Source organism: Chiloscyllium plagiosum, chromosome 19, assembly GCF_004010195.1.
Source record: "Chiloscyllium plagiosum isolate BGI_BamShark_2017 chromosome 19, ASM401019v2, whole genome shotgun sequence".
Classification (NCBI taxonomy): domain Eukaryota; kingdom Metazoa; phylum Chordata; class Chondrichthyes; order Orectolobiformes; family Hemiscylliidae; genus Chiloscyllium; species Chiloscyllium plagiosum.
The window spans coordinates 47737794-47750539 of NC_057728.1; the positions used below are offsets into that span (position 1 = coordinate 47737794).

General features: G+C 39.1%; 1 protein-coding gene across 5 annotated transcripts in view; it reads right to left on the reverse strand.

Annotated features, from left to right (window-relative positions):
* LOC122559759 (leucine-rich repeat-containing G-protein coupled receptor 5-like) overlaps nt 1-12746 on the reverse strand; it is a 166877-nt gene that overhangs the window by 45493 nt on the left and 108638 nt on the right. For all 5 annotated transcript variants that reach the window (XM_043709740.1, XM_043709737.1, XM_043709736.1 and 2 more), the window contains exon 5: nt 1916-2131. In XM_043709740.1, coding sequence (XP_043565675.1) covers nt 1916-2131 — 216 coding nt within the window. The remainder of the gene's footprint in view (nt 1-1915; nt 2132-12746) is intronic.

The following is a 12746-nucleotide window of genomic DNA, read 5'->3' on the forward strand; positions in this document are numbered from 1 at the left end:
TGTAATGCCTATAATACCTTTCCTGACATGCAATGACCAAAACTGAAGGCAAGCACTCCAGAGAAGATCGAGTATCAGATCAAATTTATTCAATGGAGCAATTGGTTTTGTTTGTCATGTGATTCAAAAAGTAATGGTTTTAGCCACAGCCCTCAAATCAAAACCATGTTCTGGACTGTACTGCGATGCCCCATGCCTTACTGGCACATAAACACAGACAAGAGATGAGAGGGTTGCCTGCACTGTTAGAATTCAATGCCAGTTTGAGTCATGTTCTTCAGGAGAGTTAACAACACAAACAATATTATGGGCATGATTTTGCAGATACTCCTCCAATATAAAGTTTTGTCTGACCATTATTCACCCAAGTCCCAACTATTGTTTAGCAAGATTCTTTGAATTGTGACATTATAAACCAGTTCTGGCATAAAATCCCACATCGACACATTCAGTGAACAAAGGTATTATTAATAGTGCATCTTAAAATCCTGGGAACCATTACCTGAGAGTGCACATTCCATTGGTAGACCAGACTTCAGCTATGGTAGGTTTTAACTTCTAGAAATCACGGGAAAAATATTGGTTATATCTTTCATTGAGATGAAAGTTTCCCCTTTAAACATGGTTTAAAAGATCAAGAAACTGTTTAGTCAAAACAGTCATCAACGACCTCAGCTGCTACTGATTAAGAAAGTGACTTCAGGTGATTGGATCACCCCATTAGTTTTGTGATGCTAAACTTGTAAAGGAAAAACATTCCAGGGATTACTCAGATTCTTTCCAGTACACAAGAATGTGGTAATGATCTGTATTTAGATTTATTAAGTTTTTGTATGTATCAAACTGTACTCAAACATTGCATTCAGACATCCTTACTCAGAGATAGGCATGCAGATTTGGTTGCAAGTTATCAGACAGGATCTTCCAGGGATGTCTTCTCACTGCTGGGAAACATCCTAGCAGCAGGGATGTTGGAGACAGTTCTGGCACAGTATCCCCCATCCCCTCAGTCTTCTCACAGCCCCACATTTGTGGAGGAGAAGGGTGATTTCAGCCCATTGTTTCAGAATGATATTACAAAGAAGTTAGATATGTCAAACTCAATTTTGATTATGTCACTTCCTGTTTAGCCATAATCAAAATTTTCAGTAACAGTACCTAGTTGTCTCTTGACATTTTATACTTAAATTGTAAGGAATTTGACCTTTTTCAGTCATTCATGCAATGTGGGCACTGCTGGCTGGGCTAGCATTTATTGCTCATCCCTAATTGCCCTTGAATAGATGGTGGTGAGGTCCTTATTAAATTGCTGCTATCCATTTGGCTTAAGTAATGTTAGCGAGAGTGCCAGACTTTAACCCAGTGACACTGAAGAAATGGCAATATATTTCCAACTCAGAATGGTGAGTGGCTTGAAGGGGAGTTCTGATGGTGACATTCTCATGTATCTGCTGTTCTTGATCTTCTAGATAGTATTGGTCATGAAATTGGGAGATGCTGTCCAAACAATTGACCCCAATGTGTAACTGTCCCTCGTATTACTTGAGTAGTAACTTTGTACATGGTTAAATAAAAAGAGCCCGAAGTTAAATGGCAGCATCCAATATTATTTTAGTAGGCAATTGTTTGCAAGATCATAATATATTTCTGTGAATAATTTGAAACAGACTAAAAGTATTTTGATTTGTAATCAATGTTGGACAAAACCTCTGCATAGTACAATAGTTTTGGCATCCTAAAGTGAACTCAACCCACTGCTCTCATCTGTGCTGTTTAGATTGGCCACAGGACAGGTCAAATGATTTCTGCATTTCACGGTACACTTAGTGCCACTATTACTTATTTATTCGAAGATTGTACCATATCCATACAGAAATATCTTTACAGCAATGAGAACAAAAGCAACATTACTTACAGAACTACCAAACTGGAAAGATTCTGAAATGCATAGTCTGGGATATGAGGAATTCTATTCAGGGCCAAGGTCATGGCTTGTAGACAAGGTAAACTGCTCAGAGCTTTGACTGGGATATCTGTCAGGGCGTTGTCATCTAGCCAGAGATGTCTAAGTGAGACCAATCCTTTGAAGCAGTTTGATGGCACAACAGAGATATGGTTGGCATCCAGTCTCCTAGGAAATAAAAAAAAAGAGTTGAGATTTATTTTTTAAGGGTTATGGAATTGTGTCAAATAAACTCTCGGGCATTTTGTCAATATTTTGTGAATGCACTATCAGATTTTAACAGAACATAACAACCTTTTCTTTGAACAGTTCTATTTTACCATTTATACAGTCTGCATGGTAATGGACACTGTTTACATAAACACTTTTAAAGTAATTTATAAGAGACTGTCAAACACAGATTGGGATATAAACATCAACCCAAGCACAACCTTTATCAGAACATTCTTAATTTCAAATATATTACACTGAATTATTTTCTCGATGTGTGTATGACATACACTAAGCTGACATTGTATAACATTCAATATTTATTGCATGCACTTTATTCCTTCCAGCAACACACAGATTAGCCTATGTATAGAGTCCAAAAATCTCTATGCTTAAATCGTAAAAAATTTTAATCATGTTGATTTTAATAATTCCACTAGTTATAAGCATCAGTTGGATTGTCTGTCCTTCGAATATCAATAAAATATCATACCCTGATATCTTGAAAAGGAAAGTTAACACTTGCAGGATAATTATGACAAATGTAATTCATGATTTGCAGGAAAACAGGTGCAAAAAAAATTGCTAATTGTTTTTGTTTTGCTTTTAGTTAGATTTAACATTCTCTTACTGTGATTTTATGAGCCATATGTGTCTTAGTGCTCATTACAAAATTAACATCAAGCTATCTCAGCCTTAAATAGTCTCAAAGGTGAAGGATTCTGAAGTAGAGAAGTAGGCAAGTCAACACAACCCTCTAAGAGAAGAAATACTCCTCATCTCAGTCCTAAATGGTCAACCCCCTACCCCAAGACTAAGCCTACAGTTCTCAGTTTCCCAGCTAGGGGAAACAACCTCTCAGTCTCTACCCTGTCAATCCCCCTTCAACATAGGAAAAACCCCTGTTCCCAAGAACCAATTTAGTGAACTTTCACTATACTGCCTCCAATGCAAGTATATCCTTCTTCAAGCATGGAGAACATTTAGAATTATATAGTTTTGTATGTTACATTAAAAGAGTGAGAATGATTGATTTTGTTCTCTTTTTGCAGATGTGAATTAGGAACAGAAGTAGGCCATTCGACCTAGAGTCTGCTCTGCTATTCAATAAAATCACAGCTGACCTGTTTGAATTTTGCAGTCCACAATCCCAATAACTTTGATAACCTTAGATGCCCTTGCCTTAATAGAATCTACCTAATTTTGCTTTAAAAAATATTCAATGAACTCTAGCTCCACTTTCTTCTAAGGTAGAGAGGTCAGATCTCCAGTATCTGCCGGTTTTTGATTTTATCTCATTTACCTTTTCCTATTTAACTTGCTCTGCTACTTTTTAGTAACTTTAACACTGAAATAACTCCACGGAAGCTGATATCCCATCATCAAGTCAATCTTCATTTACAACTCCACTGTACCTGGACTCTGACCAGCTACCAGAGAGCCAGTCCCTAGACTGAGGAGACTGTCTGATACTCCGGCTTATATCTGTCAGCCAGGGCTCCCTGATTGACTCAGATCAGGGATCTTGTACTCAACAAGATCCCCTTGACTAACGTCATTCCAATCACTATAAACACATTCTAATTTTGTGCTAGTTCAGACACTGTGTCATTTGATTTAAGATGATTTGCTGAATTTATGCTTCTGTGTTAGGAATGCAAATTCAGAAATATTCCTGAAATTACGAACTCAAATTGGGAAAACGTGTCCTGGATGTTTTAATGTTTACTCCTGGGAGGCATGTTATTATTCAAAGGAGTTGGGTCCACTTCCCCTGGCAAGAATTCTCAAGAACTGCCAAAAGCACATTAAGGCTCTGTGAAAGACTCATCTTAATGATCCGGGTGTCACAGCTGTAAAAACTAACAATAAGGTAAACACTCTCTTGCTCTCACTCCTCAGACTCCTTAGACACTACACTAGCACCTAATGTGCCAACCAAACTTCCATAACCTCACTTAGCCTCCATGCCAACCTATACCCATATCTCATTGTCCTTTATAGTCCTTATGGCAACTTAGTGCCTTTACTCATATGTCCTCAATGCTAGATTACCCAGTATCCATCATAGGCAGATCTCATATGGAGATAAAACAAGATAAAGTCCTGAGAGTCATAGCATTCATAGAGTCATATAGCATGGAAATAAGTCCAACTCATCCACGCTGACCAGGCATCCCAATCTAATCTACCGCCCATCTGTCAGTATTTGGCTCATATCCCTCTAAATCCTTCCTAATCATACACTCATCCAGATTCCTTTTAAATGTTGTAATTGTATCAGCCTCCATCACTTCCTCTGGTAATTCTTCCATACATGTACCACCCACCCGCGTGAAAAGGTTACCCCTTAGGTCCTTTTTAAATCTTTCCCCTCTCAGCTTTAACCTATGCCCTGTACGTTTGGATTCCACATCCCTAGGAAAAAGACCTTGGCTGTTCACCCTATCCGTGCACCTCATGGTTTTATAAACCTCTATAAAAGGTCACCCCTAAACAAATCAAAACGTGTAAATCCCATCAAGTGGTCAATCCCTCATTAAATTACCTCTTGAATTTAGAAACCCACATCAAACATCTGGAAAACTCATTCAAACTGTGAAATGACTGGACAACTCTCCCCCACCACCCCCGCCACCACCACCCCACCCCCCACCCAACCTCCAGAGTCTAGTGATAGTGGTAAGTTGTTATTCCTACAATGTTAAAGCTGAATGAATGAAGTTCATGAATGTCAATATGGGTTAGATTTTAAGAAAAAAATTAAAGAGCTTGGGAATTTAAATGCCTCGGCAGCTTGATGGTTCCAATACAACCACTTCTTCCACACATTCATGTCTGCTTTAAACAATCTCAATGGGTGTTAGATGTTGAACAGAGGGTTTCCTGAACCAAAAGGCTCCCTTACTGCCTCCAAATGACTGTGGCAGCTCAAGATGGCTAAAGCCTGTAACTTTGAGAAAGAATTTTCTGATTAAAACATTTCAAAGGATTTTACTGCTGGCAAATTATACAATAAATCAAAATAAATTAAAAATGAAAATAGACAAGTATTTTTAAAACACCATTTGGCTCTGTCAGAAAGAATTTAACAAGCACAAGTGCAAAATGATCTTCATCAAAAGCCATAAAATTTTACACATTCTCCTAATATGAATTGGATCTGGCTAAAAGCAGCTGGTCAAACTACAAAAGATGCCTGCTCCACCACTACCACCACCTTCCCCCGCACAAAAAAAAGTGAGTGTTGTATTCAGCAGCAGGACTTCATTATTGGGGCTTCGGCACCATTTTGGTTACATCAAAGATCCTGTCCAGCCGTGCAAAATTTCAGGTTGATGAATACCTTTCTCAATTAGAAGATAAGAGTTCATCTGCATAGTTGGTTGAAGCCAATTATTTCTAGTCTGTATTGTTCATCTGGCTTGACATTCACACATATGTGCGGTCTTCTGTGCACTGTTGGATGCGCAAAGTTGAGAGAGATTCAACCAACCAGTGTTATAAATAGTCTTCTCTTCCATTTTGCATTGCCACGCTGAGCTCAATTACATGACAGCACAGCCTGTCAGAGGGCACCGGACATCTAAGATTAATCTTAATGAGTGGCGCATCATGCAAATCTATAGCCACAGAGGTTCAATGGCAATGGGCAATGGCACTAGCCTGAGGCAAGAGAATGTCAAACATATGCCAGGACACTGAGTTGCCCTAGAAACTTGAATTTGATACTGCCGTCTTTACCTGCTGTATGAAGGTTCGAGACAAGAAGATAGTCTTCACATATTTTGTGTTTGCAGAGGGATGTTGTGGTCAATTAAGTAACATGGTACACAGTTTACAGTGAGGATTTAATTCTTAAAATTGCTTTCTGGCTCCTAATTCAGAAGGGCTGATGCTGTTGTTGTTGTTCACAAGCTTCTATCTCATTGTACTTATCAAATAATCAGAAACCCAAATATCTGGCCTTGGAAAAGTAAAGGTCAACCTCTGAAATAATCATTTATATCTATAAACAATTTATTTTTCTAATGTGCTCACTAATGCCTTTACAAGATAACATTTTCCTACTGTCAACAGTGGAGCTTTTGTGACCCTGGGAAGTATCTGAATCCATTATTGCAACAATGTCACATGGCATGTCAAAGGTCATTGTGACATGGCCTCCTTCTCAATGTGTTTTTCCTTTACTACTAGTTAGTAAGCTACTGAGTAATCATTTCAGTTTTTTTCCCCAAAAACAAATTCAACTGCATGCACAGCGAACAAATATTCACAGGCTTTCTAATCAGAGTTTGATCAGTTTAATTGGGGTTGGAGAAAAACTAGAATTTCCATTATTCCAAAAATACAGTCACCAGAATATCCTAGAAAATGCAATAAATGGCAAAAAATAGGTTGTAAAGCTCTCTGTGGTACACAATGTGGTTACCAAATTATAGCAATTTGAACAGCATTTGTTAGAACACTAGGATGGAAATGGCTGGTGCCAAAATTAAGATAGATTTTTCACATTTCTGCAAAAGCTCTTCCTTTGCTGTAATAGTAGATAGGTTTTTTAAAATCTATTAAAACATCTGCAAAATTATATGCAGAGAAACATCATATGAATATGTTAAGTATTCATCTGTGAATATAACCAGCAGTAGGCTATATTGAACTGCAAGAAACAGAACTGAACCTGTCCTTGTGTTTCTGAATGACCTGAGGTTTTGTTCTCGGAACTTTATTTTTACATTCATTTGGGATAAGGATGTTGCTGGCTATAGCAACATTTATTGGTCATCCCTAATTAAATTAGATTCCCTACAGTCTCTACCTCAACAACCATACAATACTCCTGCTTTCCCTCCATACCTCTTGTTGCTTAAGGCCATAACCCTGAAAGGACGTTTACTGCTCTTCTTTGTAACACTAACATGAGAACTTTTAGATTCGGATTAGAAGTCAGACAGTGCCCTGCTTTAACATCTCATCCGGAAGATTAAATCTCCAATAATGTGGCATTCACACAGCAGCATGCACCTCCATCACAGACAGCAGAAAGCCCATGACAGTGCATTTCAAAAAGTCAACTTGGTGGAAGACATCTGTGCACCAGTTTTATAATCCCACAGCATATGGAAATGGAAATGCAATTTCAGCTGCACTATTTAGTCTGATATATCAGGCCAGCTGCTCAGATGAGAAGGAGAGCTGAGACTAAGCTCTTTGCTTTGGGGGGTGGGGGGGAGTGGCTATAAAAGTACCAATGGGTGATTCAAAGAAACATCATGAATTCTCCCAGTGACCTAGCCAAATCCTTCCCTGTGACACTTTCAAAGTAATCCAATCATGCAGTATTTTGCCACTTTTAACATACTTATGATTGTAAAATACTTTTGAATAGCTGAGGACACATTAAGACACTCTACAAGATCTCGTCATTTCAATGAACCAGCCTTTTCAAGGCTTGTTCACACCTGATCGTTGGAATAATTTTACATGAAATTATCATCTTTTATTTGAAAGTTGCAGTTAATGGAAGAGAAATGAATAGAAGAGGAACTTGGTTCCATTGCGGTTGACAAAACATTAAGAAGTAGGAATAATACAACTTTGACATGAGCTAGTTACCACAGAATTTGTTTTATTATAAGGGTGCTTCCCAAATGATAAGATATTTAGGAGTTTTCTCTTATTTTTTTTCTTTAACTCAAATGATGCATTGACAAATTTCAGGCTTTTCTAAAAATAGTTTGAACAAATTGTGGTCACACACTTTGTGATGGCAGCTTGATCTAATTAATTATCACAGCTTTTATTGATGGGTACACTAGTGTAGTGGATACAGTGACCTCTCAATTCTTCCATCCATAGAATCTAGACTCCTTCGCATTCCTGCCTCCTTACATTCCACTATTGGTGCTATAGCTTTTGGTTATCTTGCAGCTGCTGATTTCCCCTCCCTAAACTGCTCAAGCTTGCTACCTCTTCCCTGTCTTCAAAGACACCTTCAAAAAAGCCAAGAACTGACTAATTTTTCATGCACCTGTCTAACTCCCCTGTAATGCTTTGCCATTTTACATTTCTTCAACTCTGTACTAATTTATAACATCTTAGTTAAATACTCTATACATGTTGATGACTACATTTTAATGTGAGGTTAAAAACTGGGGTTTCTGAATGGGTGTTTTAAACTTAAATCATATGTAAAGAAAATTTTACAAAGCATGAAATAATGATTAAAGTTTTATTGTTTTTACTGTCCCTTCATATCCCTGAATTGTGTACTCACTGAGTTATTGTGGGCTGTGAGATTTAATTTTCCTTTTGATGATAGCTGGTTCAAAATGGATAATGAAACTTCATCCTCTGTCAAGCACGGTGGCTCAGTGGTTAGCACTGCTGCCTCCCAGGGGTTTGATTCCAGCTTGGGCAACTGTCTGTGTGGAGTTTACACATTCTTCCCATGTCTGCATGCATTTCCTCCGGGTACTCCAGTTTCCTCCCACAGTCCAAAGATGTGCAGGATAAGTGGATTGACTATGTTAAATCTGTCCATAGTGTCCAGGGATGTGCAGACTGGATAGAATTAGCCATGTGAAATGTAGAATTACAGAGTAGGGGATGTTTCTGGGTGGAATGCTCTTCAGTATATCAGTATGGACATACATGGGCTGAATGGCCTGCTTCCACACTTACAGATTCTAAGATTCTAACGCTGCAGAATGTGACTGACAAATAACCTTAATGCTAGCTAACGAAGGTAAAGCAGTGTTATCGAAAAGTAACAAGTGATAATATCCATTTGAGAGGTATATTGTATAGTAATTGCTTGAGGGTAAAGCATGTCTAGTGAAGGTTGTGGAGTTCTAACCAATATCCCCCTGCTCCCAGTCAATCAGCAATAGTGTTTGGGAAGCAACAACATTAGGCTGGGATCAATTGTAAAAGCCCAAAAGACATTATCTCCACTCTTTTGAGACCTGGGAAGGAATATAGACAATAGACAATAGGTGCAGGAGTAGGCCATTCTGCCCTTCGAGCCTGCACCACCACTCATTATGATCATGGCTGATCATCCTCAATCAGTATCCTGTTCCTGCCTTATCTCCATAACCCTTGATTCCACTATCCTTGAGAGCTCTATCCAACTCTTTCTTAAACGAATCCAGAGACTGGGTCTCCACTGCCTTCCGGGGCAGAGCATTCCACACACCCACCACTCTCTGGGTGAAGAAGTTTCTCCTCATCTCTGTCCTAAATGGTCTACCCCTTATTTTTAAGCTGTGTCCTCTGGTTCGGGACTCACCCATCAGCAGAAACATGTTTCCTGCCTCCAGAGTGTCCAATCCTTTAATAATCTTATACGTCTCAATCAGATCCCCTCTCAGTCTTCTAAACTCAAGGGTATACAAGCCCAGTCGCTCCAATCTTTCAACATAAGATAGTCCCACCATTCCAGGAATTTATCAGGTTTTCTCTACTCAAACCACACCCCTGCAGCCCCACTCCTTCACCACTACTCTCCCAATAGCTACTTGATGCTGAAGAATATTTTTTCAGGTCCACAGCAGTATCTGAGTCCTGTGTCAACTAACACTCTCACCCAACTGCCCTGATACTTTGGCTATATCTATTGCTTTCGAGAATGAACCTAGTATCCAATATGAAAATTTAGGTAAATGCGCGTTCCATGGCTTTCTGTCAAAAACACATTGTCAGGGTGGCAGAAGCTCCAAGGCTACCCCCATACATTCATTATTCAAGATATTCTTTAGCTGCATAATGGAATTGACATCTTGCATCAAAATTAGAGGGAAAATATAGCATGCAAATGGAAAGAGAAACCAAGCAAAAAATTGTGGTCTCAGCCCAACAGTGGACACAGCTGTACTTTAGAATTGCACTGTGTTGAGTTCCAAGCCCCATGAATGGACTTAGATTAGATTAGATTACTTACAGTGTGGAAACAGGCCCTTCGGCCCAACAAGTCCACACCGACCTTCCCTGACTGTGGGATTTATTTTATTGGACAGTTTTATCAGAGATGAATAGGAACAAATTTTTTAGAGGTTTTGAATGACTGTTAGGTTTTTTTCCTCAGTTTTAAAGAGCACTTCACCAACTAATAGGTCTGTGGTAGGTTCAATGGCACTGACCAATACAGGTCAGCAAGGACATTCATGGCTGGGGTTGGCTTAGCTGACTGCTGACCTCAGCCAAGAGAAGAACTAACCCCAGTGTCCCTGGTATATCAGACAAAATGAAAATCAGCTCAGATCCCTGGTCCCATTATCAAAAAGTAAATGTGATTGACATTAGGTAAGAGGGGGATTAGCTGGTCAAAACAGCATGTGCAATTCAATATCCATTAACACATAACGCATGATCACTTCGGACAAGTACCAAAGGATGGTCTTTAATGGTCCCATCTTCACCGGAATGGAGACTATGCAATGGGTGATGGGGGTGGATGGTTTCTGAAGGGTGGGTTTGGGACCTGATTCTGCAAATTCCATTTAATGCATGGTTCTGGGATATGGGGGCAAACCTGGTTCAGCAATCGTGCTCTTGTCCATTATCAGGTATTATAGATCTGCCAAAATTAATTTTCTTAATATTGTTTTAATTTGACAGGATTAATATTTTTCAAGTGAAGTCTGAGAGGCTTGTGTTTTATTGATAGTTTTATAAGCTTCCCAGAGGATTAATGTTTCTGAAGAGATTTTCCATTGGCTGCTTGTTTAATTGGACAGTTTTATGAGCACTTCTGTGATTTTCAGTGTTACTACAAGGTTACTAAATTCTGTCCATCATAGATACCGGGTGAGTAAAACTGAAGGGTCATGGTGGGAGATTCTGGGCATTTGAAGAGGCAATAATGAGTGGTGGGTGAGTGTTGAGGACCAAGTTGCTAAACCCATTTGTAGAACTGGGCTTATTACCTAGTGAACAGAACCTTCTAACCTGTCAGCCTCTATATTTATCAGCTTCTGTTTCTCTTTGGCTTTGGAAGACAGCAGCCCTGATTCTAGCCCATCCATTACTCACAATGAAAAATAACACTGTTGGGCAAGAGGTGAGAATACACTTCAGAAAATGGCCCCATTTGCAAATCACACCTCAACGATGAAAATGAGGATCTAGATGTCTACTGCAGACATATTCAAACATTAATCAATGAAGCTGGATTACATAGCTGAAGTATCATAGAGTTATACAGCATGTATCCATGTTGACTATTTCCCAAACTAAACTGGTCCCACCCCTGCTTGCACTTGGCCCATATCCCTCCAAATCTTTCCTATTCATAAACTTAGCCAAATGTCTTATAAACATTGTAACTATACCTGCATCTACCATGCAGAACTTTGTCAAAGGCTTTACTGACATCCAAGTAAACAACATCTATTGCTATCCCCTCATCAATATCTTAGTTACTTCATTAAAAAAAAACTTAATTAAGTTTATGAGACATGATTTTCCTCACACAAAACCACATTGACAATCCCTAATTAATCCTTGCCTCCCCTAATGCATGCAAATCCTACTTTTTGCAATCATCTCCAACAACCTTATCCACCAGACTCATGGGTCTATAGTTTTCAGACTTCTCCTTATAGCTTTCTTAAACAATGGCACAACATCAGCCACCCTCCAATCCACCAGTACTTCACCCACATATATTGATACAAATATTTTTGCTAGAGACCCCTCAATTTCACTCTTAACTTCCCACAACATCCTAAGATAAACTTGGTCAGATCCTGGACATTTACTTACCTTTATGTTTTTGAAGACCTCCAGCACTTCCTCTTCTGTAATGTGAACTGTTTTCAAAACATTAATATTTATTTTTCTGAGTTCTCTACCCGCCATTTGTTTCTCAACAATAAAAACTGACGTGAAACATTCATTTAATATTTCTCCCATCTCCTGAGGTTCAACACAAAGATGATCTGATTGATCTTGAAGGGGTCCTGCTCTCTCTAGGTGCCTCCCCTGCTCTTAATGTAGTTACATAATCCTTTTGGATTATCTTTAACCTTATCTGCCAAGGCTATCTCATATCCCTTCTTTGCCTTACTGATTGCCTTCTTAAGAATGCCCCTATACTCTTTATACTCTTCAAGAGTGTCAGTTTAGTCATAGAGTCATAGAGTCCTACAGTACGGAGACAGGCCCTTCAGCCCAAACCGGTCCATGCCAACCAAAAGGTCCATACACGCTAAGCCCATTTCCCTGCACTTGCCCCAAATGCTTCTAAACCTTTTCTATCCATGATTTGGTCACTCCGAAAGCTAGTGTGCTTCCAATTAAACCTGTTGGACTATAACCTGGTGTTGTGTGATTTTTAATTTTCTATCCATGTATTTGTCCAAATGCCTTTTAAATGTTATTAATGTACCTGCCTCAACCACTTCCATTCCAGACGTGTACCATGCACTGTGTAAAAACTTTGACCCTCAGGTTTCCATTTATTCTTTCCCCTCTAACCATAAACTGATGCCCTCTGGTTGTCGATTCCCCAAACCTGGGAAAAAGACTGAGTGCATTCACCCTATTCATGCCTCTCATGATCATATGC